The 24371-nt window shown below is 44.6% G+C and overlaps 1 protein-coding gene across 1 annotated transcript in view; it reads left to right on the top strand.

Moving 5' to 3' along the window:
• ADAMTS3 (ADAM metallopeptidase with thrombospondin type 1 motif 3) overlaps positions 1-24371 on the top strand; it is a 127611-nt gene that overhangs the window by 4052 nt on the left and 99188 nt on the right. The window contains exon 3 of the mRNA XM_076337703.1: positions 4354-4754. Within this exon, the coding sequence (XP_076193818.1) occupies positions 4354-4754 (401 nt within the window). The remainder of the gene's footprint in view (positions 1-4353; positions 4755-24371) is intronic.

Genomic DNA, 24371 nt, shown 5'->3' with positions numbered 1-24371 from the left:
AAAATTTATTTACATGCGGTGTGAGCAAAAAAATAATCAGAATAATGCATACTAAATGAGGTTTAAATACTTTTTAAAAGAAGAAATAAAAGTAAAGTCTTCAAACTTGGGTAGCTTTGTTTAGACATAGAAATATTTTGTCTGAAATTTCAGAAATTCCTCCTTTTCCACTGATTCCACTGATTTCAATTTAGACTGTGCTTTTGAAATCTTTTTTTCTTAAGTGGATGCTTATGCATTTGGAATTCTACTGAGGACAACCACATGAACAATTTTTGATCAATGTATTTCACAAAATCTTATGCCTGAAAAAATAGTACTCTTCCAAATGCAGGTGATTTTAAAAAAAAAAAAAAAAGTTTTGGACTTTTGAAGCTCCATTGTCCACAGTTGTACAGTGCAAAGACAGCTACTGTGAGCCAGCGGTGTTAATTCTTCAGCTCCATGTGTATTTGAGGGGAAAAAAGTATGCACAGCCCTCTTCAGAGGCATTCTCTAGCTAATTATCTTTTGGCACACAATGAAAGAATGCGATGTTCTTTCTTAAGTGCTTCCTTTCAACTTAAACATTGTGCAACTGGAGCAGCAGTTTAAAGCCAGATTAAAAAAATGAAGCAAATTTGAAGTTAAGTGCTTTTTCTATTGCTCTGTTTCTTCTCTGATCATTACTGTAAGCTTTGAATTAGCAGAACAGATCAACTCTGAAATTTTAGCATAGGAAAGGGAACACCTTCAGATGGAATAGCATTTCCTAAGACCATACGGTCTGTGGAAAAAGGGTAATATAAGTCAGTGGAGGAGTTTAGATGTCTTCAGTATTCAGTCATGTCACATTTAATTTTAATTGCCTTTGAACAAAAGGCATTTCCTCTTCTAGCTCAGCATTTAGAAACTCTGGAAAAGGCTTTTGCTGACTCAAAAACTTGACAGTTCTTATTTTCCACCCTTTGTTCCGACCTTCTTGTGGCTAGCTGGCTGTTCTTGTTATTAGCAAAATAACTTCTTTTTTGCCCCCGCAAGTAGAAATCTGGGAACGCTGCTGCAAGATGTGCAAAGCAATTTCTCAGTTGTGTGGTGAACACAGAATTTGATCACCAGGCTGTGGTCTCTGGCGTTGAATGTCCTGCTTTAAAAAAATAAAAGCCACGAAGAATCTCGGCGAGGTAAAAGGAGGGGTGTCAGTCTGTGGATGAAGCCTCACCGCTGAAGCGCGGGGAGATGGGAGGATCTAGGTTTTTACTTTGACCCAGTTAGGATATGCAAGCCAGCAGCTCTGTCTCCTGTTCGTGGCCCGGTGTCTAATTAATAAAAATGAGTTTAGAGTTTTAATTTGGTCCCTTCTCTAAGGAGAGAGATTAGCGATCCTGACTCAGAATTCCCAGTGTTTTAGACGGGAATTATCCTAAGGATAATGTCCTAATTAGGATGCCGGTTTTAGAACCTGATCTTGCAGGTGTATGGCAAAATAGGTTGAGTTGGCTGCTACCAAAAAGCACTGTGACTGCTAGCTGTAGGACGTGGAGTACGTTTTCAGAACAATGGACTTGAAAATGATAAGGAGCTTTTCACTTGCCTGGGGTGTAGTACTTGTGTATTACGTAAAGATATTTGTAGTGCAAGAATTTAAATGTCCGTGTACATCCTACTAGTGCCATACATTGTTTTTCTGTCAAATCCCTCAGTAACTGGCATAAAAGAAAACTGGAGGAAAAAACAGTTCTATGAAGCCGTTAGGAACATTTTCCTACTGAAGTTACTCACTGAATGCGTGAGTCTCAAAATAAGCATCCACTGCTACCAGGAGAGAGGAACTAGCTACTGAGCTTTTCTTCTGTTAGTTCTCAGTTCAAGTGTGAGTCGCACTGGGAGCGGGTAAAATTTAGCTCGTTTAATTAAGTAGATTTATTTGAGGAATTCTCAGTGGCACTTAGCGGTAGCATCTGAGCTACCCAATCGTGGAGTTTTTTAAATGAAAAGTATCAGTAATATCACTCTAATATTGCTTTAGCCAGTTCTCTCGGGAAGAGAAGAGCTAGGGAATAACTATTTCTGTGCTAAATGTCTTTTTAACTCTCATGGAGTCTGATACACAGGCAATAAGACTTAGGCTTTGGTCCAGGTCTTAGCAGCAGTTTGGCCCACAGCTTGACCTGGCCCGGGAATGCCTCTCCTCCTCCTTTTACAGGATGAAAATTGGACACCGAATATCCTGATTACTTCCAGATTACAAAGGTCTCCCAGAAAAGATAAACTCATTTGATGGACTTGTTTTACGGTGGTGTGAAATTACTTTAAGGCAACGGGAAACACGTGTGTGTGTCCTGATGCAGGGCTGCAAATGTGGTAAGCGATAACGGGAGACGACCTTTCTCTGAGCAGAAGAGATGATTCTCTTCCTTTTCTCATCAGTGCCTAAGAGTAGCAGAGAGCACAGAGGGAAAAAATTATTCTTTTAGGCTTATAATGCTATTTTCAGGGTACGGGTAAGGGACTACACAGAAAGAGGCTTTGGGGGGGGGGTATTGTAGTCACTTAGGCAAATTCAGAAGCCAACTGGAAGGTTTCCACTCAGCTAATGTTGCTGCTAAGTAGACAGGAATCCTGAGCTGACTGGTGGGAACCACAAAAAAATGACAGGCAAAGGGGGCTTTCGTTGCCGTTACCTTTTTTCTGCCGTGGCTTTGCTTGCTGGGCCAGTGCCTCTGCTAAAGCAGGTTAGCCTTGGGATAACTTCTGCTGGGAACTGGTTGCCCGCAGCCTTGCCTGGCCACACCGTTCAGGTATCGGGGGATGCTCTGGCACTGATCAGAGGTATTACAGCAGTGACTTCTCCTTGGAAGCGCACCTTGTGTTTAGGACACGTTGCCTGAGCTAAGGGTCGTGCCCTTGAGCTTCTGTAGTATTACCTGAGGATTTCTTTAGTGCTATCAACAGAGTGTGGTTTTGCTGGTTTTATAGCTTCTAGGTATTGCAGTGAAGTGCAGGACTGAGGTGCAAATTTGTCACGTTCTGTGTTGCTTTTTTTTAATAATTAGCTTCTCTGTTGTTTTTGAACTCTGTTAGTCAAGTTAGGCAAAGAGGAAGGGCAAGAGCAAGTTGCTGGGTAAGGGGATTCGTTAGAGGAGATCTGTCGGGGGATAAGTTACTGCTTATGCCACTGCTGACATCGATGAATTTATCAGCGGTATGCGATACCCGCTGGATTCTTTTCCCTACTTCAATTTTCTAAGATGGCAGAAATACGCGTGCAAATTGCAGTTATAACCAAGCATGGCGCTTCATTTTCAAAATCTTGACCCAGGAGCAAGCAGTTCTGTTTAAGGTGTGTGAAGGAGTTGCATGGCATTTCTTACAAGAGAATTCAAAAGGGCAGCTGCCTCTTCTTTGGCCATTAAGCAAACCTAAACCCCAGGAAACTCCCCAGGTAAATGTAAATGAGTATTTCAGGGTTTTCTGTGTAAGTTTTCTGGAAATAGAGCCATGAAAGGTTTGCTTCTTGAAAATTTTGGCACGTAGAGGGTATTTTGCATGCGCTTAATGTGTATCCCAGCATCTGTGGGGTGTGTTTACTTGAGGTGCATAACTGGGCACAGCTTCTTGTGTTTGTCCACCTTGGCGTGATCCGTACGCTCCCCCTGAAGGTGAAATGGCCTTCCGCTCGCGTTATCCCCGGTTTGCCATACCTTGCTTAACATGGTGATGTGTCAAACGCTTTTCTTTTCTTACGTGTCCTCTCGGTGTCTGTGTAAAAGTAGTACAAAGCATTTTTATAATAACAATGGGTAGTGTTAAGAGTGTTAAAGGCCTTGCTGTAGGGTACCCAAGTGAAGATTTATAAGCCTGAGTGTTCCAGCTAGAGAGAGCAGTGACACGTACCTTACGTTTGCCTACCTTAGGCTGGTGTGCCTTTATCCAGACTAGCTATCTAGTAGATAATTCGATGCACCCTGGTGTGCTAAGTGGCACCGTCCCCTGCCCTTTTAAAAACATACAGAGGTTTTTATCATTCTTCGGCTGAACTTGTCGGTGGAGTGATTTAGACTAGCTCTAACAGGAATCCTAAATCGGGAATTTTGGAAGGGGAGGTGTGAGGCAGAGGGGTCGTACACACGCGGCATTTGCTGTTCGGCCTCAATGCGCAGCAGTCGTGGTGTCTCGTACGGTAAATGAGCTGCAGCTGGAGCGCTCCCTGAATGGGCATAGCCCCTGACGGCCAGGGCAGTGGCCTGCTGCGTCCTTGCATTTACCCTTTGTTCTGCTGACGTGCACTTCTGTAGCTGCACATCTGGTCTTCAGGCTCGTTCCGTGCTCTTGTTCTAATCTGAGTTTGGTTTTGGGCATTTCTCTTGGCAGAATTACGAAAAAGCAGACCGAGACCGTATGGGTTAGTGATTCCAATTAGTACCAATGCAGATGGAAGCTACATCTCCAATATCCTCTCTGCAAGTCACCAAAGAAGATCAACGCGGGAGGTATCCCAAAGCCCCAAACGGCTGTATTTTAATGTCACTGCGTTTGGAAGGGAATTCCACCTCCGGCTGAAACCCAACACTCGTTTAGTGGCTCCCGAGGCCGTAGTGGAGTGGTACGAAGACTCTCTGGAAACTGGAAACGATGCTGGTAACACGACTCGGACTAGAACTGCTACGGAGAGATTGTGGAGAAGAGAGCCCCTGTGGACCAACTGCGCGTATGTGGGAGACATAACTGACATCCCCGGAGCTTCTGTTGCTATTAGCAATTGTGATGGTCTGGTAAGACTTATTTAATGGCATTAACGTCTGGTATTTTACCACTTCGTACACAGCTTTTGTTGCTTTTAACTGCACATTGCTAATGATATCATTTAGAGAACTTCATTTCTTAAATCCCTCAGAAAATGCCTCAGTACATATTGTTGTATACAGTCCTACTGCTTTATTCTGGGATAATTTCTCTGAGTTTGATGAGCAAAGTCCTTGATGTCACACTGGTGTGAGAGACAGAAATCAAACCTACATCTTGTTGGTTTTCCTTTTTACTTTCATGAGGTGTTACAAATGGGAAAATTAATAACGAAGTCATTTTAAGACTTAAAAGACGACCTTTTGGTGAGTGAATGTAGAATTTGGCATCCAAATGGTCACTGTGTACTTCTCGGGTAGCAAAATCACGGGCCGCCCTGTAGTCCAAGAGTAGCAACAGATTGACGTTGTAAAGGTTTTATTTATAAAATAAGCATGCTTTTTGTTTTCTTACACACAGTTTTGTTTCATCAGAAGGTATCATATGAGAATTAAGCGGTTCACATCCATAAACGGTTCGTTCTCAAAACTGCGCTGGCCTGACTGCTGCGTTAGTTGGAAACGCGTGGTATTTCATTGTGGCTTCAGCAGATGCAATGACCGGCTCGGTACACAAATCCCATATTGAAAGACTGGGCATATATTGAGTACACATACCATTCGTTAATTCCATCATGCGGTAAAGAAAGCTAACAATACCTACCTTGTGCTCTTTAAGTAGCAGGAGCAGTGGTGGAACACAACTGCACCGTCCAGGAGGATTAACGTGGTGGTTACTCTACCGCTATTCAGGAGAGGAATCATACCAACAAGTCTGCAACAAGTATCCCTTCTTGGAAAGAGGTTTCCCTCTTCCCGTCACATGCCTCATGTTAATGACTTGATTCCATTTTGCGATAAGTACCGGCTAGCGAACCTTCCCACCTCTGCAGTGTGCCTCAGTCGCTCCATGAGTAATTGCGTAAATGTCTCAAACTCCTGGTTCAGAGCTTAGGGCTACGCACAACCAAAACTCCTTGACTTTCCTTACTCAAAGAAAGGAAATACTGGGGGAGTTCACATCTGAGGTGATGAGCTGATGCCAGTCTGGTGCGTTTTGTTTGTTTTGGGGTTTTTTTTAGGAGAATCTGTTGGCAGTGTGCTGTGTTTACAAAGGCCGTGCAGACATCTACCTGGATAGATACAGCCTCAGATGGAGTTGTGACAATGAATGAGACCCTTGGCTTGAGAGCTGTATTTTAGCAGTAATCCTGAATGAAGTTCTTGTGTTAAGTGAGACAGCGCTTTAAGACAATAAATTGGATTAAATGGAGTTAGATTAAGGAGTACAGCAGCTTCAGCAGAGATTGACATGTGGCTGACAAGCTGCTCGTGTTGTGTTTTCAGTTAACTGAAATGAAGTAGTTGCTGTCTTCACGAACCTCCACATGTATAAGAAGACAGCAGATACCAAAGGGGTCCTAAGTAAAGAATAGGAGATTTCTCGGTTGTGTGTCTTATTGCCACTCCTTTCCCATAGCACCCAGGAGAAGCCCTTCATGTGCTTTCCACGGTTTTAGGGACTGGACTAGGAGAATGTGCGCTTTTTGTTTTGAGGAGGAGAGTGGGTAGATGCTCCTGAGTCACTGTTGTCTCTGTTCGTCTCAACCCCAGCTGTCTCGTGCGGTCCTTGAGGGGCTTCTTCAAGCCCCTGAACCACCCACCATGTGGCAGGGATGGAAACCAACGTTGAAGCACGGCCGTGGTATGAAGCTGTCATGACTCCATTCCCTGCCCATGCTGCTTTCGCACCCGCCTCGCCCGGACCCGACCTTAGCTGCCGCTCTAGCTGCTGCGCTGCATTTTACTTTGCTGCCTGGGGACGCCCTGGCTGGTAGAGAGCTGCTGCGGTGGCTTTACTGCTCCCTGTTTCGGGCAACGAAAGTGAGAACAGCTAATGTGTTGAAAACCATCTTTTTGAGCGCTTTTGCTTGCTTACTTCACCTGACTGTTTTAACAGTCTTTTGGAGCTCTGAGCAAGTGAGTGTGGAAATAAATAAATATATAATCCTGAAGATTGATGGGATTTCAGATTTTTTTTTTCCCCCTCCCACCAGCTCCAAGGTTAGCAGAAGTAACTTGAAGTTAGCATTTCTGCCTTCTCTGTTGCTGTGCTATGCGTCTCTCAGCCAAGCTAGAATATTTGATCCTCAGCGTATCCTAAAGATGTGAAGAGTGAGATAATATGGCTTAACAGAAACTGGAACAAGAGTGAGAAATTCTAGGGCCATGTGTCTATTGGAAAGATTTATTTTCAACTTCAAAGGAATTTAGACACTCTCCAGTGTAGCCAGCTCGGTTCTTACCTTGAGAAAGTAAAGGGAATCGCTGTGGTAACAGTTCACTCAATGTATAGCTTATAAAAGAAGTTTGATGATATAAGTAACAGAAAAAGGACGCCTGGCTTGCCACAGGTTAGCGACAGACCTTGCAAATTTTATTTTGTGCATAAGGAGATTTTTAATCCTGACTCATAAGACACCTGCTGATAGTGGGGCAAAATTGTGTGTTGTGCTAACGTGTACTTCATAGAGTTGCTGAATTTCAAATTGTTTAGTGTTTGCTCTCAGCACTAGATGTATGGTTATGATGAACATAAGGGTGCTAAATTTTGATTGCTTGATTGTAAATGTATGGAGTAATTGGCATTTGCACTAGTAAAGCAAGATGTTGCCCATGGTCTCTTCCTGAATCTAAACTTATATTTAAAAACCTAAATATTTGAACACTTTTGTTTTGAAATAGTTTCCATATCTACTTTTGCAGTAAAAGTCATCTGCATGCCAGCAGTTTTGCAAATTCCTATCTTCACATCTGCTTAGTATCCCTTGAAAATAATCCTGTTTGTTTAAAAAATTGCATGCATGTGCATGCACTTGTCATAGCACTTAATTAGTCATGTAGAAGCTGCCTGTTGTTCTTAGTACTGTGTTTCAGAAAGCTGGTGCTTCCGCAGGTTTCTGTTGTATATTTCTGTTGTTGTTTTGGTCAAAATAGCAATATTTGCTGTCACAGTATTTACAGCATTTATCAAATACTCGCCAGAGTTGCAGCAAAATTTGTACCTGAGTTGCAGTCATCAAGCAAAATTATCCTTCCGGAGTTCAGACAGCGTGTGGAGAAGCCCTACCTTGTCTCGCTTCAGGAGGATTGTGTAGTTAGTAGTGCCTCGCAGAATTTAGCCTTCTGGTAATTGATCACTGGTACCTACTATAGTTAGTGCTGCTTTTATCTACTCCATATGTTCGTGTTACTGAAGCTTGCTCTGCAATGGCAGTCTTTTGAAGCTCAGATGGTGCTGTCGTAATGCAGAAATGTTGATCCAGCTTTGGGAAGGGAAGAGTGCTGGTGAAAAACCTGATACTTTTTTTAGAAGTTTATCCTAGTGTCATGCTGACATTCATCAGCTGAAAGTAACGGCACCCTTGGGCTCTGAGGGCTTGAGAAATTGAAGCCTATCATCTCTTACCAGAGGAGGGTGAAAGGAGAAAAGCTCTAAATAACTTTGATCTGCAGATGGTAAAATTGTAGTTTCACAGACAGCTGCCTAGATTTAAGTCCACTGAATGATCCCTTGCCTTTGCTTTATTTGGCTTTGGTTTAGTAAGCGTTCAGAGGCAGAATATGTTGTAACAATGGAAGGACATACAATTGTCTGGGCATGACAAGGCCAGGCAGAAGGCTCCGCTTACCCAGACAAGGCTTGCGGGGTACATGTGCTCCCCTCACGTATTTGTAGTCCTTAAATTCCTGTGTTCTTGTGTCTCATTCTGCCTCCTTCCTGCTTTTCCTTCCTTCTAGTGCCTGTACAGTAACATCTCGCCTCGGTACTCTTCTGTCGTCCATCTCGTCAGGCTCAGACTTACTAGGGGGAGTAAGTATTATTAAAGGTTCTAGGCAAGCCTTCCTGCACGGGTTTCCCAGCCCCTTCCCTATTTACGTCTGAGTAGCGTCTTCCCTTTTGTCCTCCAGGTAAAGATCAAATCATTCAAACAGTCATGAAGAACTTGATTTAATATATCTGATTTAGCACGTCCGAGTGTGTTAACGGTGCCTTCTCTTCTGGATAACTGTGGGAATGTGTTCTGTGTGTCTCTGCACTAAATGAAATGTTTAATCTATTGTAGATTCCTAAGCAAGGTAGTTAACCTACTCCCAGGTGAGCATATACTGGACAGGATTTTTGTGTATGGCTCGTGTGGTAGGCTTCCTGTTCTGAGATGCCAAGGTGCTACAGGAGGTTTAATGGCTTAACTATTCAAAGCTTACTGGAGTTTATCTGACCTTGTAATTCGCTGCGAAGAAAGTATTGGTAGGCATCTAGGGGAGCATATGGTTTAGAAGAGTGGGAAAATAACTGCAAGGTGTTCAAGGAGGTTGCAATGCTCTATCTGCTGTGGAAGATGCAGAAAATGGACAGCCTCAAAAAAACATTACAAATGCTTCGGATTGTAAATAAAGAGAACCCAGCAAACTCAGCATTTAGAAATAACAAAGTAAAAGCTATAAATCAGTCTCTGCCTTTTGTTGTAGAGAAAATTACTTCAGTTTCTCAATTAGCTTTCTTCCTTTTGTAACAAAACCCAGAGAGTTGTTGGTATGCGATGCCTTTGGATTGCACTTACACTTGGAACTATGTCTTTATAGACGTGCGCCTCCTTGTTTGAGGTGTGATCTGGTTTATATTCACATATATGCAATGCCAAGTGTGAATGTTGTCTTCTGTTTCTTACAGAGCATTAACCTTTCTTGTTTTAAATGAAAGGGCCAGACCCAGTACGATGAATCTTTAATCTTTGACTTCAGATACCAAGTAAAATGGGATTTGTTTTGTTTATTGGAAAACCATGGCCTTCAAGTCCAGGGCTGCATACACTCATTTGAAAGTACAACTGTTTGCAGATGAAAGATCTTCAGTAGTCTACCCGCCTTTTAGTGTTGAGCTGTCAAACCAGGGAAATCCTTGAAGACAGTCCAACTGTCAAAAAAAAAAAACAAAACCCCAAACCTGCTCAGATCTATCCCTTGTGACGGATTATTCCTCACTTGCTTACTATCATCCCTTTTTTCTAAGGATATTGAGACATGAAGAAACTTGTGTGTGTCTTCACGATCAGTACTTTCACGAAAGTTAATGTGCAGCTGTCGGTATTCGGGCAGTTTTAGCATATCCTCAGAGTTTGGTTTTGATTATCTGACATGACAATCCCCTAGCACAGACCTGTTGAAAGTAGGGACTCCTTCTATCTTAGCCTTTAACTTTGTGTCTTAATTTCACCCTTTGTGAAAGGAAGCTTCCTACCCTCGGTGGTTTTGGCATTCTTTTCATTAATGATTATAGCGTTATTTGAAGTGTCTGAACGGAAGGACGTACAGAGATGTGCACAGTTACTTTCCTTTGGCAAATATGTTTGCAATACAGGCTGGAGTATCTCAGACTAGAGATACTTGCACAAAGACTTAAGCCTCAGTTCAGGAAAAGCCTTAAAAACGTGCTTAAGTTCAGGCATGTGGTTAAGTGCATACCGGGATCTAAGCAGTTTCAGGGCATTTTGATTTGTTTCAAATGCTTTTTTATTTCCGTTGTTCCATCAAGACTGAAGTATTAAGGCTTATTTCTTGTTCGTGTGTTGGTACTCATGTACTGTTTCAACATGATTTCCCCCAAGCTGGCAAGATGATGTTGCTAAATGGAGAAACGGCTTTCTAGGAGCTGGTGATACGTTATCTCGGTGTATTAGAAGAGCATTTTGGAGACAAACACTTGAACTGCTGCTGAGCGTCGGGTTATAGCACACGGGAAACTCTTGATGAGTTTCCAGCGTCCCAAATGCCAGCGTCCTAAAGAATATTATTAGGCGCCCACTGTCGAGCAGGGCTGCTGTGGGAAGGTAATCGGAGCATCTCGGCTTCTCGGTGCGATGGCAGCGAGCGCGTAGCGGGGCGCAGCCGTGGCGGGCGTAGGTGCGGGTGCTCTCGGGAGGGCCGGCATGTGCATCGAGGCTCGGAATGGGACCGTCCCCTCGGCCCTGGAGGTCCCTCCCAGTCCAGGCTGGGGGCTGCGGGGGCAGCGTGGGAAGCTGCGCGCTTCCGCTGCCCGGGCTGCGGCCGAGCAGACATCTGGTAGCGCAGTACCTTCTGGGAGCGCGAAACACAGGAAAACAGAATAAAGGGCTGGGGAGATAGAACCGCGTCGGGACCGCGTGCTGCTCTGTGCAGATGGCAGCAGTGTCTTAGATGGATTTAACGTTCTTACATTCGTGCTACCCTGCCCTATTTTGCACTTCCCACAGTAATTACATCCTTGCAGTGAACTCCCTTAACCTGCCGTGCCTGTTCTTACCACTTGTATTTTGCTATACTTGGCAGCCCTGCAGACTTATTAACTGGGCTTGATAGGTTGCAGCTGCCTCTTTGGATAGACAGATCCCATCTGGTAACCTCAGCCCGTCCTCCCCATTTGACTGAGCAGCCTTTGGTCACTGTCAGGCTGGGCTTGGACTTCATCCCTGTCACGTCTCCAGTACGTAGCACTTCCTAGAGGCTAACACAGACTTTTCAGACGTAGTAATCCATAGTAAAGGGGATTTCTCAAAGTTCAGAAGCTCCAGAAACTCGGAAAAATGCAGTGCCATCGTGTCGCTTATTCAGGACTTCAGGCTTCTTGCATAAAACACTGAGGGAAGGAGTACTGAGAAGGGAGGTGATGGTGATTGAAGTAAAATGTCAATATAGTGTAAAATAATATAATACAAAAACTCTTTTATGTGTCTAGTTGGCTTCTCCTTGAAGTTCTCACTCAAAACAAGCGGGTACTTCATCCTTACTTTGTGTAGTGTAGGCTAAGTTTATGCAGATGGTTGCTCAAGATCCATTTATTTCTTCTTGTTTGTTTTTATAAGTTTTTCTAATGGGGCCAGATTTGGGCTAATGATAGATTTGCCTCGCTTCTTAGCCCTTGCATCTCCTTCTCTGCTCCTGCCTTGCATTTCTCCCATTCTCGCTTAGAACAAATTGTCCTTTCCCACGTAAAACCTCCCTTTTCTTCCAAAGCTCTCATCAAAACTCATTTTTGTGAAGCTTTCTCTGTCACGGTAAAGTGCCAAAGAATTTGTGTCTGCGAGATACCGTAGGTAGATGTGTGAATCGCCTGTAAAGCATTTGCAAAAGGTGATGTGAGCAGGGAGAAGATCTGAGGCCTTCCGAGTCCCAGCTCAGCTCTTGCCCTGTTCCTCAGGGAACCTCAGCCCATGGCCAAAGTAAGATTAAACCCGATTGGAAAGAAAGCTTTTTCTCAGAGGTGCAGAGAGAATCTCTTTGCTCCAGCAGATAGTTTTAGAAATGTATTGTTCATACCACCTTCTGGCTGCCTGTTCAAGGATGGTGAGTGGGGGAAACCTCCGTGCTTCGCACTTAGTGTACCAAGTAGGAAGTAGTAAAAAGGGTTATGCTCAGAATTTCCACTTGGTTGTACGCTTTACGTTTTCAAGGCTGGTTGAACCGCTAAGTCCTCCTCTGAAATGATAATTTTCCGATGGGCCGCAGCTCCCTCTCCCTTTGTTCCAAGGATCGCCTGGTCATAGGAAAAACTGAATAGATATACAGTAGCACTGCTGTGGACTTAATGTAGATCAAATTGGGCCAAAATATAAGGAGCCGCACAAATACCTTTCATGGCACAGAAACAGACTATCAGTTTGGGTAATAGGTTTTCCAAATGGAAAAAGATGTCATGTATTTTTAAAATGGAGCACAAAAGCAAAAGGCCTGACAGTCCCACTGAGCTGAAGAAATCCCTCCTGCAAGAGCTGTTCTCCTCCTGAACGGAGAGGGACGGAAGGAGCCCAGTCCGCTGCTGCTTCCCTCTGCAAAAGGTGCTGAGAAGAATCCCAGGTAAGGAAAAACTGGGAGCGTGGCCTGATGCGGTTAAATAAATAAAATAGATGAAGTACGTCGCGCATCCCTGCACCGTGGTCCCTGTCTGTCCGACTGATGATACAAGAAAGACACCGGCTCCTGCCATGGCAAAGGGTGAGGGGACTGCTGGGGAACATCAGCAGAGGGATTACATATCTCTTGGGCCTTGGAATATGAATCAGGACCAAGAAAATCCCTTCTGAGAGAAGGGATCATGGACAAATTTGAGAATTTTTTTTTCCTCCTCCTCTCCAGTAGCCTTCCCCAAGCGCGAGTTCTCAGGGGGAGAAGGAAGGAGCAAGAACTGGGACCCGTAAGCAGACTTCAGCGAGGTATTTGAAGTCTACCTTTTAAGTAACTCAGATTTCCCCCTCATCGCTTTGATTACAGTAATTACTTTCTTAAAACCAGGGCTCGTGATTCCTGACAAAACACTGGGCTGCTGGAGCCTACGTGGTTCCTCCAGGGCCCCAGCCAGGGTTTATGTGCAACACTGCTGTCCTACGGACATCGGAATTAGTCGAGGTGTCTGTGCACGACACTGCAGAAATTGTTAAAAGTTTTATTTCAAGGGGCTCGACAGTCTCCTATATAAGCTGTCCAAAGATTAAACGCTTTAAGTTCCTTCTTCATTTGTGCCGTGGCGCGAGTGATGCTTGATCAGAAAAAAGGGGGGGAAAAAAACCCTTTTCTGCTCGCTTAATAACAGCCACCTTAAAAAAAGATACCTGTGTTTGTAGTTATTTTTGAGTGAGAAATGAGGTTTTTCTTACTTAACAGCATGTCCATTTGAAGATTAATGTATTGATGAATTATTCCACATTGTTAGCCAGGTAAAATATTTCTGAACACATCACTTCATGCTGCATGCATTTGGCTTCAGAGTAGTCCATTTAGCAGCACAAACAAATTCAAGATAACACAGATTTAAACTGTGTGTAAACCTACTGGATAATAGTTAATGTATGTATCTGTCTTAAACCTAGAGGAATGTCCCAGCCTGGTTTTATTAAGGTCGCTGTATCTGTTGGGAAGATCCTGGGATTGGTTACGTTTTGCACATTTTAAGACAAGCGTTATATCGCCACAAATGTGTTTCCTGGACCTCTGTCGCAGGAGAGAACTCCGCATCCCTTGCTTTATCAGAAAAGAAGGTGTTTAACGAGTACAAACCTACGGAGCCGGTTTTTTCTGGTACTTCAGTTGCCCTTGGGTCCCTTCCCGACTCGGTCCTCCCGCCCTGCTCCAGTAGAGCCGTGGTGTCTGCTCGCTCCCAGGTTCCCCTCTCGGGTGCCTGAGGGTGGCTGTGTGGGCACACCTGTGTGTACGTGCGTGTGTGAATGTTTTACATAGAGAGGAACCTTTTGCTCCTCAAGGGTGGTGTAGCAGTTAAACTTGAAAATAGCATTTACTAGTTTTTCAGTTTATTTCAAAATATTTTTCATGTGGCATATTTTAAGGAAAGGAAGTCTGTGTGAAGTAGTGTATTTTAAGTCCACGCGTCCCCATCTCGAGGTGTTGTGTCTTAAAAAGCAGAATGACTGTGTTCTTACCATCTTTCTTCGCTTACTCTTCATTTCACTGATGGAGTAGCTCACAGAGGCGAGAAGGTGGTTAAGCTATGAAAGCGATGCTTGTTTATGGCCATGAATATGTGAAAATAAACATCTCTCATGCGTGGATTTGGACAGGTTTGAGTTTATATTCCAACAGCATGTCCCTACAGAACAGTTGTGGTTTTACAGCCCTTCTTGAGCTAATCTTAACGGAAAATAAATTTTGCTAAGCTGCTCCTTTGCCCCTGTATGTAGAGTACGCCTATAGTAGCGTTTCTGTGGTATGGGTGCTCTGCAGAGGAGAGGGGAAAAAAAAAGAAAGTTGCCCTATTTCTGTGTAATGCAACGAAAACATTATCCCTTCATTTCACCCTCAGAATCCCACTGAGTCTGCTCTTGAGTCCAGATTTTTCCAGACTGTGCAGAGCCCGGGAGGAGCAGGAGCGGGTGCTGACCACTTCACGGTCCCTGTCGGAGGCAGCAGTGGGTGTGATGGAGTTGGCATTGCTAGTGCTGGCTTTGGTGTCACATCAGTATCTGATTCAAAAATCCCCAATACTGAGTGTCCTCATCCTGGCACTTGCTTTTCTTAAATAACCTGTTTCATGAATAGCAACACAGTGAAATTCAGTACTCGTTTCACCAACGTTTATTCCATAAGTATCACCGTGTAGTAAATAAACTTCTGCTGGCATTTGTGATGAGGTAGCACGTGGCTGAAAAATGAGGCTGTTCTGGGACTTGAGCTGCTTCCTCTTACTGGAAGAAGGTCCGTTAAGCTTTCAGGGTTTAGCAACGGCTTGCTGTAGCATCCCAAACAGACTTTCAGCCTCCTGAGGAGTAATTTGCAGTCGCTCCATGGCAAAAGCAGTGATGAAGGGTATTGCAGGATGCATCCTTGGATAGCCTTTCCTTGCTGACGCCATTACCACCTTCTTCCACCTTTCCAAGACAAGAGAGCAGGGCTTACAGGGGCACATCCCCCGCCGTGGGGAGGCAGCAGGCAAATGACCCGTCTGCAGCAGGAGGCTTTGGCTGCTGAAGCCTGCTGCTGTCATCTAGGGCACTGCCATTAGGACCCATCCTCCAGGTTTTAGCTCTTTGCTGGATCAGAAGCAAGTCAGAGCGTGACTCCGTTTTCACCTCTTTTGCTGCATTTTTTAATGTGGTTGTTCTTGCCTCTCCTTGGCTTAGGGTATCAGAGCAGGCATTTCAGACCAGCAGAGGGACTCGTCCGTTCCTGTTAATGAGGAGTGTTTTGATGAGGCCTGGAATGAAGGTCCCTTGGGCTTCCAGAGAGAGGAAAAGCTCTGCCAGAGCAGCAGCAGCCTTGCTAGCCTGACTCGGGTCCTGCCACACTCCCCTTGAAATCACTGTTACAACATGTGGTTGCAGAAACCTTAGGAGACCATAGTCCAAGCTGACATTGTCCCTCAGTAGGTTCCTTTCCATCACCGGCCCTGCTTTGCTTGTAGAAACGAGATAGCTAGAAAACGAAGATGATCTGTTCCTTCACGGCTTACGTGCAATTCAGGGGGGAGCCGAGGAGTGTGATGGGCAAGGGAGCTACGCGTGCGCGTTCGCAGACACCACTGGACGTGTGTCTTGCAGTACCTTCCTGGAAATAGTCCCGTGTCGCAAATACCTTGCAGTCAGTACCCCTGCACGGGGAGGTCACGCCGTCCCGATGGTGGCCTTGCGTAGGCTCTGTGTTTCGGGAACTGCTTGCCTACCTGTGACATTTTCATTCCCCAGGAGTAAATTAATTCCTTGCCGCAACAGACTAGTTTGGGAGCAGTCATCCTCAAATGGCAGAAATGACTGACAAGGTACTTTTTTGGCGGTTTTGATGATGAAGTCTAATAGATACCTAAATTGGGTCAAAACGATATTTTGGCCTCTGGGTTTCATGTCACTTTGTAGTTCTGGTCCCTTGGAGCAGTTGGCCTCCGAATTATTTTCCCTGACCCAGAACTTCATTCGGAGACCGGAGACCCAAGGTTGTCTGAGCTTTGTCCTGTTCTTCTGATGGCATAGGACTGAAGAAATGAGCTCCTGAAGTAAAATGGCCTTGGAAATACCCTACGTTGTTGACATGCTGCCTCCAAACTCTCCTGTTTTCTCTTCCCTCTCTGGAGCTTATTTCTTCAGTCCAGAACAAAACTCGGAATGTAGTTGGAATGGAAACTGTGCAAATTTCTCATGGGACATATATAGAAATGACATAGATAGTCAGCCTGTTGCTTTCCTTCATCCAGCTCCCTCTGAAAGACCACCTGGGCAGCGGGGCTCTGGGTGGACTGATTTTAGGGGATGGTGTTGTACAAGGTGCTGGCATTCCTGCCCTTTTTTCCTTGGCAGGCTGAAAGGATATTTCCCTCTTGCGAGTCCCTTCTGCAGATGGATCCTCGCGGAATGAAATAAGGTTGGAATGAATAAGGGAATAGTTTCCAGCAGACTGCTCTTAAAGTTACCAACGCTGTCAGGTTTTGAGGTGGTGTTTGGCTTCTGCCCAATCAAACTGTTCCTCCTGTGTCTGTATCTTTTGCAAGAATGTGTTGTATTATCCATAAGCAGCTGTATCAAATACAGCTTTTTCTGGGGAAGGATCTCATTATTTGAATACCTTCCCAAAGTGGTACTGAAGGATTCTGTTTCAGGCAGGATTATTTCCATCCTTGTACTGCGCGAGGAGTTGGGTGGTGCACCAGCAGTGCAGTAGATGGGCAGTAGCAGTAAGAAAATAAGAGATTAGAGACTGACACTGCTTGTGAAATAGCTGTTGGGGTCTGGGGAAAAAAGTAAGGGAAACGGACAGGAAGAACATTTCTGAATCCATAAGGCTCCCTTCATTGCATTACATTGGTTCCCTTGCTTTACGTTTACAGCTGCGCTTGCTACCTTTCCATTTGTCTTGTAAGAGTTTTAAAAAGTCCACGTAAATTGTGATAAACGTCTGTTAAAATGTTTTGAGTGAATTGCCGAGCCCCTGCTCTGCCGTGGCCGACCTTAATGAGAACCGAAAGCCCTCAGCGCCTGCTGGCACCTCAAAGGGGGACGACCTTATTTTGTCAAGTATCACTCTATTTAGCAAATGCTTAGAGCCTAGGAGAGCACATGCCTTTTTCACGTCTTAGAGGATCACCCAGTCCCAACTGTTACGAAGGCTTTGGGACCAGCAATCCCTTTATAGGTGGAGACAGAAATGAGGTTTTCTTGGTTGGTAGCAGAGAGCCCATCTTGTGGGAAAAGGCTCTTTCCAAATCTGCCCAAGATCAGATTTTTTTTCTGATGGAAAAGGAAGGTTGGAAGGAGAAGAGGAAATGAAGTCGGTTCAGGCTGGCATCTGAGCGAGCTGAAGTGATGAAATCCAAGTTGCCTATGAACTCTTTAGGAGAGGAGGACTTCACTTTGGGGGCTCCCTGGGGGCTCTCTGGAACGTCCAACAGGAATAGCCCAAAACGCTTGATTTGGGAACTAAAGAACTACCCCAGGTTTGCCAAAATGTGTATGTGCTGCATAGCCACAAGTGGAAAATGCGATGCTAAGAAGTCTAGCTTACACCTTTACTAGTCTCTTTTTTTCTGTCTTTCTAGATCAGAGAGAATATTTGAAGGTTAATTAAGACACTTCACAGTAGGTTGTGAGTTAGGCGGAGGAGAGAAGAACACACAGGTTGAATTTTAAGCTGCACTGGTTATGCTAATGCTGAACACAGAGGTGTTTTAATCAGGCCATCTTCTCTCGAAAGGGATTTAGGAACAGGCATCTGTAGAAAGTCTGCGCGAAAAAGCTCCGACTCTTCATAAAACTAAAATGTCTCAGCTTTGATTGCCACAACTTCTAGACTTTCATTTATAGTTTATTTCTGATTTTGAAAAATTATTCTTTACGACAGAGCGTGCTTTTATGTGTAATTCATACCTCTTAAGCAATGCGTTTAGGGGCTCGAACTGCTATTTACAGATCAGCATAACCCAGCTCGCTCTATCTCACGCGACTGAGAGTAGAAACAGTCACTGCTGGCGCAGCGGCCTGAAGCGTGCTGTGAAGCTGAAACGGGGGATTTACGTGTTGCCCCTGTTGCAGCCTCTCTGCTCGAGGTACTGCTGCCTTAGTGCTATCTTCTATGTAACGTGTGAAGACCTGCTCCAAAGTCAAGAAGGAGGCTGTCTAGCACTGCTTCCCTGTTCGGCGTGCAGAAGATAAGCCCACGCTTGCAGAGGTGGGGAGCTCTCAGTGAGTGTGTCTGAGCTCGGTTAGGGGACACTGTCCTTAGGGCAGGTGCTTAAAAAACGGTCTGAAACGCATCACCGGTGGCTGGGTGCTGCTCTGGGTATCTGTTTTGTAGCTGTTATCGAATCACACCTTTTAGTCTTGGCATTTGCATTTGCACAAAACAGTGTTTTTAAGGCACTTTGACAAATAATTTCCTTTCTGGATTTTTGCTTTTTGTTGCCAAAGCAGCGTATGCTTCTTAAATTTTTTTATTCCTGGAGTCTCACAGCTAACAGTTTATAAAATAGCCCAAGCTTATTAAAATTATGAAGTACAACCCTTTTTTATAGTTTTAGTAATAAAAAACAGATTGTGTAACTTCTGTGGACCCTCGATAACACACATAGCGCACATGAATTGGGCTCTCATTCACGTTCTGCCTTCACATATCACATGTGGTAAAGTATGTGTCTCAGGAAAAGAAAGTAAATAGATACTGAAATAGTCAATGTTCTTAAAACTTAATCCTTGTAACCTCTCTCAAAGTTCTTATTGACTGTAGAGTTTGTACTGAATTTGAAACTGCATTTTGTAGGGTAGAGATACAGAAGCTATATTCAGTAATGCCTTTTTTGATGTTCCCTGTTTATTCAGCGCTGTACTTACTTGTATCTGGAATTTGACCTCGGAGCCGCGTGGTCTGAGGTTTGTAAAGGGGGCAAGAAACCAGACTGGACAGAGAAATACCGCGCAGGGTTATTGAGAGAAAAGGGAAGAGCGGAAGGCAGACAAGATAGGTTTGTCTGTTGCAGGAACTCATCATCTGCATACCAGTTCTTACCTCTTTCGGAGGGTCACGCTGCCGCTCTAATCATCGCGGTCTGATTCAGGCCCTGAAAGAGCTATGGAAATAAAAGTCAGTCGGTTCGACCTCCTGACCTCATGTTTCATCAGGAGTTTCTTGAAATGATGGATAAAGCTGCAGCACTATTGTTCCTGTTAATGGGGTGAAATACTTCCTTTCACTTGGATTTTAGACTGGTACTTAGTTTCCACAGACTACTTCTGCGACTTGGCTGATAACCTTAATAAATTACTTTGACTTTCTTTTTTAAAAGCAGCGACATGCAACAGTAAATTAACTTTCTAACCTCGCTGTCATTTGGCTTTCTTGTTTTATACCTGACTAAATCGCTAATGCGTAAAACTACTTTTCCTTTTGCTTTGAGAGATTTTACCACGGGTTTTTTTGCACAAAGATGTAGAACCAATTTAAAATAACGAGTTTGATGTAAATACTACTAGCTTTGGCATTTCAATACTTCGAAATAGTGCTTCCTAGCTTTTGATCAACAGAATATTTCCATTCAGAGTAAAATACGTCAGTTTTCTGTTTCTGCTCTGACTCGTATCTGAGGAGATGACTGTTTTTCACCCTTAGTTTTGGCTGAGTTTTCTGTTATCTTGGAAGGTCTTTTATGTAGCAACATCTTGGTTGTCTACGTCGGTAGCTTGCCCGTAGCCTTAAGTCCTGTGTAGCAAAGGACCGGTGAGTGCAGCCCTTCCAACTGTGGTTGAAAGGCCAAGTGCTTTGCAAAGCTGATTTATGTGCTCTTCACAACATAAATTAGCAAATCCTGTAAGCTGATACTTGTGGAAATAGACTTTATTAAGGTTGAGCCAAGCTGTCTGGTGTCTTATTGTTTCCCAGGAGCATGTGAGTTACCACGCTTGATAGTCTAGAGCTGTGTAATTAGTCTTCTATACAGTTTGTGAAAATGACGGATAGAAGAAGCTCCGTGGGGAGAGAAACTACAGCCAGCTGTGGAGGGAGCAGCCCGCAGTTAGGGCCCCGTACGAGCCTGCTTGCCTCTAAACTCAGTGAAGATGATGCAAAAAATAGTGAATTCCTACTTCGTAAATACGGCAGAGGAGAGCCAGGAGGCGTCTAAGAGGTCACCTGAAGTACCTTTCTGCTGGCATTTCTGCTGGCTGCCGAGCGGGAGGTACCCGCCTCCCTGGCTGGCGCTTCCCGAGGGACCCGTTGCCCTGTCAGATCGGCAGAGCCGCCGTCGATGTTGGAGCCCTTCGGGTGGCTCTGTCGTCCACGGCGCTGAACGCCCTGTGCTGTGAAGCGCGTTGCGTACCGGGGAGACGGCGGCCTGGCGCCCGGTCAGCCAGCTCGTGAACGCTGTGCGGGCAGCGTGGACCGCGCGGGTACCACAGCATCGCTTAATGCAGTAATCGCTCTTGTTCGATGTCTGGAACGTTTGTAATTCGTGATAATTCCGTGGCGTCGCTCATGGCTGCTGTGTACGGGCAGCAGATAAATAAATACTGCTTTTGTGCGCCACGATAGACATGCTGCTGACCTCAAGTGTCCCCATTCCCATCCTCCAGATCATGAGATGATAATATTTTGGGATTATTTTATTTGCTTTGTAGTTTTGGAGTATTCAGCGCTTGATTTTAAGTTCTTATTTTTCCTTCTTTGAAGGCTATCAAATGCCCTTGCTCTTTGTTTTCCTTTCCACTTCTTAGAGGAAGCTATGACTCTCATGTAATCCCGTAAACTCTTGCAGGTTTACTGCAAGAACTGGCAACCCTGGGCATATGAAATGTACCTGTGGCAAAGGGCCCGAGTGCCCCTTACCACGCACCCGCTTCAGGCTCCTTTCACAGAAGCCAGTTTTGCCGTTGCCCGTCCCCTTGCACCATAAAACAGTTGCTAGCACAGAGCTTCTGTAGTTGCCACAAAGACAAAACTTGTACTCGGTAAATATTTCTACGGAGATACGCTGTGCTCAGGGAGATGCTTGACCGCACTGAGCATGTTCCATGCATACTTCTCAGTTTTTAATAACTGGTATTTTAAAACCACAATTCCTTCTTTAAGGACAAAGCATTTTGCGTGCCAGGTTTGCACGGCAGTTTGCCGTTAAAATGAATCTGTGTAGGTTTTCCAAGAACAAAAGAGAGAGACACATTTTTCCACATAAAATCAAAGTTTGTTTTTTCTTTTCGCTTCCATATAACTCTTAAGGGGTTCCACTGATTGTTCTTAGACTTTCTGAAAGGGGAGAAAAGAAACCCAACGTTTGGATTAACACCAAGCATGAGAAATTTAAGCATAAAGGAATTTTATTATATATGTTTATAGAGGAGGCTAAAAAGCTTAATTTCAGTCCTGTGCAATGACCCAGTAATATGTTGCCGTTTTCTTTTCTTCTGTGCAAATTCAACAGAATATCACTTAGTTCGGTGGCTCTTCCGAATGTCTTTTGTTCCTTGAAGCGGCGCGTCACTTCGTGAATTGGGAGGGCTTCCATTCCTCGGAGAAGCAAGCAGAAATTGTGGGAAGGGATTCTGCTCTCACATGGGTTACAGAGCTTAACAAGGAGTAGTTTTAATTTCAAGTACTGTACATTTTAAATGCGGTTGCAGATTCCTGCGGGAACATCGCTCCATTTTTACTCTCCAGCCTGCTATCCTGTTTAATGTGGGCCATGCGTTTCACAAAGAGATTCTCGCCACCAGCCGAGGAGTCCTTGATTGCACCGGGCTGTAGGGTTGGAGGGATGTCTGTCTTGGTGCAAGCCTACTCTTTCTGCTCTGTTTTAGGTTCATCATGGCACTGATCACTGATTAAAGACCTTGTTTTTGAAAACAGATGTGAAAGACGCTGCGTATTTCCGATGCGAATTCATATAGTTTAATTCTCTATTGTCTCTTTTTATTTATTTCATCTTTTACTGTATTAACGGACCATTTCGAGATCACGATCCCTGCCTTGTATTCTTAGCTCTCACTTTTCTCCTGCATTGCAGAATGGTCAGTTGTGCGTGGCTTTTGACTGGATTACTTTTCCAGCATAGTGTCAAGTTAGATGAGTAATCTCGTAGCCATGTTTTTATTATTCAGATTACGCTGAGTGTGCTAGGTGTGTTTAAAATGAAGAACGTGTTTGTATGTAAAATGAGTTTCTTAGCCACAGGAAGAACTCTACTTAGTTAAGGCGATGCGTATGTTGTTTCTGGTCAGCTTGACATTCGGTGTTTTAGTATGAGTGTATCTTAGCTTCTTATTCCTAAATTGTGTCCGTAGTTTGGAAGAGGATGTTAAACATTCCTATGTTTTCATCCTGTTTCTGAATCTTCATCCTGGTATTGAGTTGAACAAATAGTATTTTTCTTTGTAGCTGCAGGAGATTTTTTTTTTTTGTTTTAAAAATCTGGTATTAGCTGATTAGTCACAAACTTCTGCTGCATGAGTAATTCGGCTGGCTGTGAGACCTAAGCCATGTGTACTGTTTGAATATTTCATTTGATTCAAAATTGGTTTTCATGTTTTGAAATAAATGCTGTCTCGCTCTTAGCACTTACTTAATAAGAAAAATCTTAACACTGCCCTATGCCGTCTGTGTTTAATAGCCTTCAAGAATTGAGACTAAAATGATTCAGGAGCTCTTGCTTTAATTCCGAAATGCATCGCCAGGAGTTCTGCAACAGCTAAAACGTGATATAACATGGGTTTTATATCACATTGATCTTCCAAAGAGGAAAAACGAGCCGTTGAATTCCTGGAAATAGCTCAAAGGGTGCCGGTGCTGAAGGAGCCGGCGAGCACGGATGCTTTGGCTCAAAGGCGCGGGGTCCGCCCGGAGCCCCGGAAGCCTCAGAGGGTCCACGGGGCCGGAGGCCCGTCCACGGGGGAGAAGGAGTTATATCTGCACACCTCCTCTCTCCCTCTGTAGGCACCCAGCAACTGTATCAATAACATCTGTTTCTCAAAATGTGCAGAGCGCTGCCATACTACTTTTTTCCAGCATTCTTCTCATGTGTAGTATTTTTTTATATGCCAAGTATGTCGAGGCCGTAAATACTTTAACATGCAGAAGATGTGCAGCGGGAGAAGTATGTCCTTTTGGACGGCTTCTCCCCTTCCCGGCCAGCCCTGCGAGACAGCCCTCGGCAGGGGCCTGGATCCCCTTACGTGACTGAGAAGCGGGCTCTGCCAGGGGCGCGGGTGGCAGTCTCTAAGCGACGTGCCACCCACCCCGGGTCCCTGGGGACAGCCCCTGCCGGCACGGGGCTTGGAAACCCTCCTCGGTTCGTGGTGCCGTCTCCTGGATTCACAAATTCCTTCTGAGATGGCTTTAAGTGTGTACCTTGGTCTGCTCGTAACTTCATGTGGTGGCAACGTATTTAGATCGTTATCGTCAAAACCCTGCTATGTCACGCTTTCAGCTGCACGAGCAAACGCACGAGGGAAGGGCCTGTTTGATCGGCATCGAAGAGTGAGGCTGCGTATCCGCGCTTGCAGGCTTGTAACTCTCTCCAGCTGTTTGTCCGCGTGGTTCCAGGTCTTCGCTTGTCCGTTTAATTTTCTGCCACCTTTATTTTTTTTTTTTAAGCCTACTCAAACCATGGAAGACTCTTCATGCTGGTTCCCGTTTCTCCCGGAGCTCCTCCACAGCAGTGAGGAACGGCGGTCCTGGCGGGGTCCAGGACAGCCCAGGAGCTGCCCTCCGTCTCCACCGCCTGTCCCGCAGGCAGAGCAGCTGGTTCGTTTTCATTTAGCTGCAATCCTGACAGCAGCTTGCAGCGACACACGCTGCGGGCAGAGCAACGGCCTGTACCTTTCCCTTCGGGTGGACTTCTCGCTTTGCATTTTTAGTGAGGTTAAGAGAAAACTTGTAATTTTGCATAATCGCTTGGAATTTGAAACAAATGCCATTTATGGTCACTTTGGTAAGCTTTCTATATTGAGATGAAATCTTCTCCGTACTTGACATAATTCTTAAATTATCTGTAGCCGCTTTTATCAGGTCAGTACTGTGTGTTGTACACAACGTTGT

This window comes from Aptenodytes patagonicus, chromosome 4 (assembly GCF_965638725.1).
Source record: "Aptenodytes patagonicus chromosome 4, bAptPat1.pri.cur, whole genome shotgun sequence".
In the NCBI taxonomy this organism is placed as follows: Eukaryota; Metazoa; Chordata; class Aves; order Sphenisciformes; family Spheniscidae; genus Aptenodytes; species Aptenodytes patagonicus.
The sequence above is the reverse complement of the archived record's forward strand: the minus strand, read 5'-3'. Positions and strand labels throughout refer to the sequence as shown.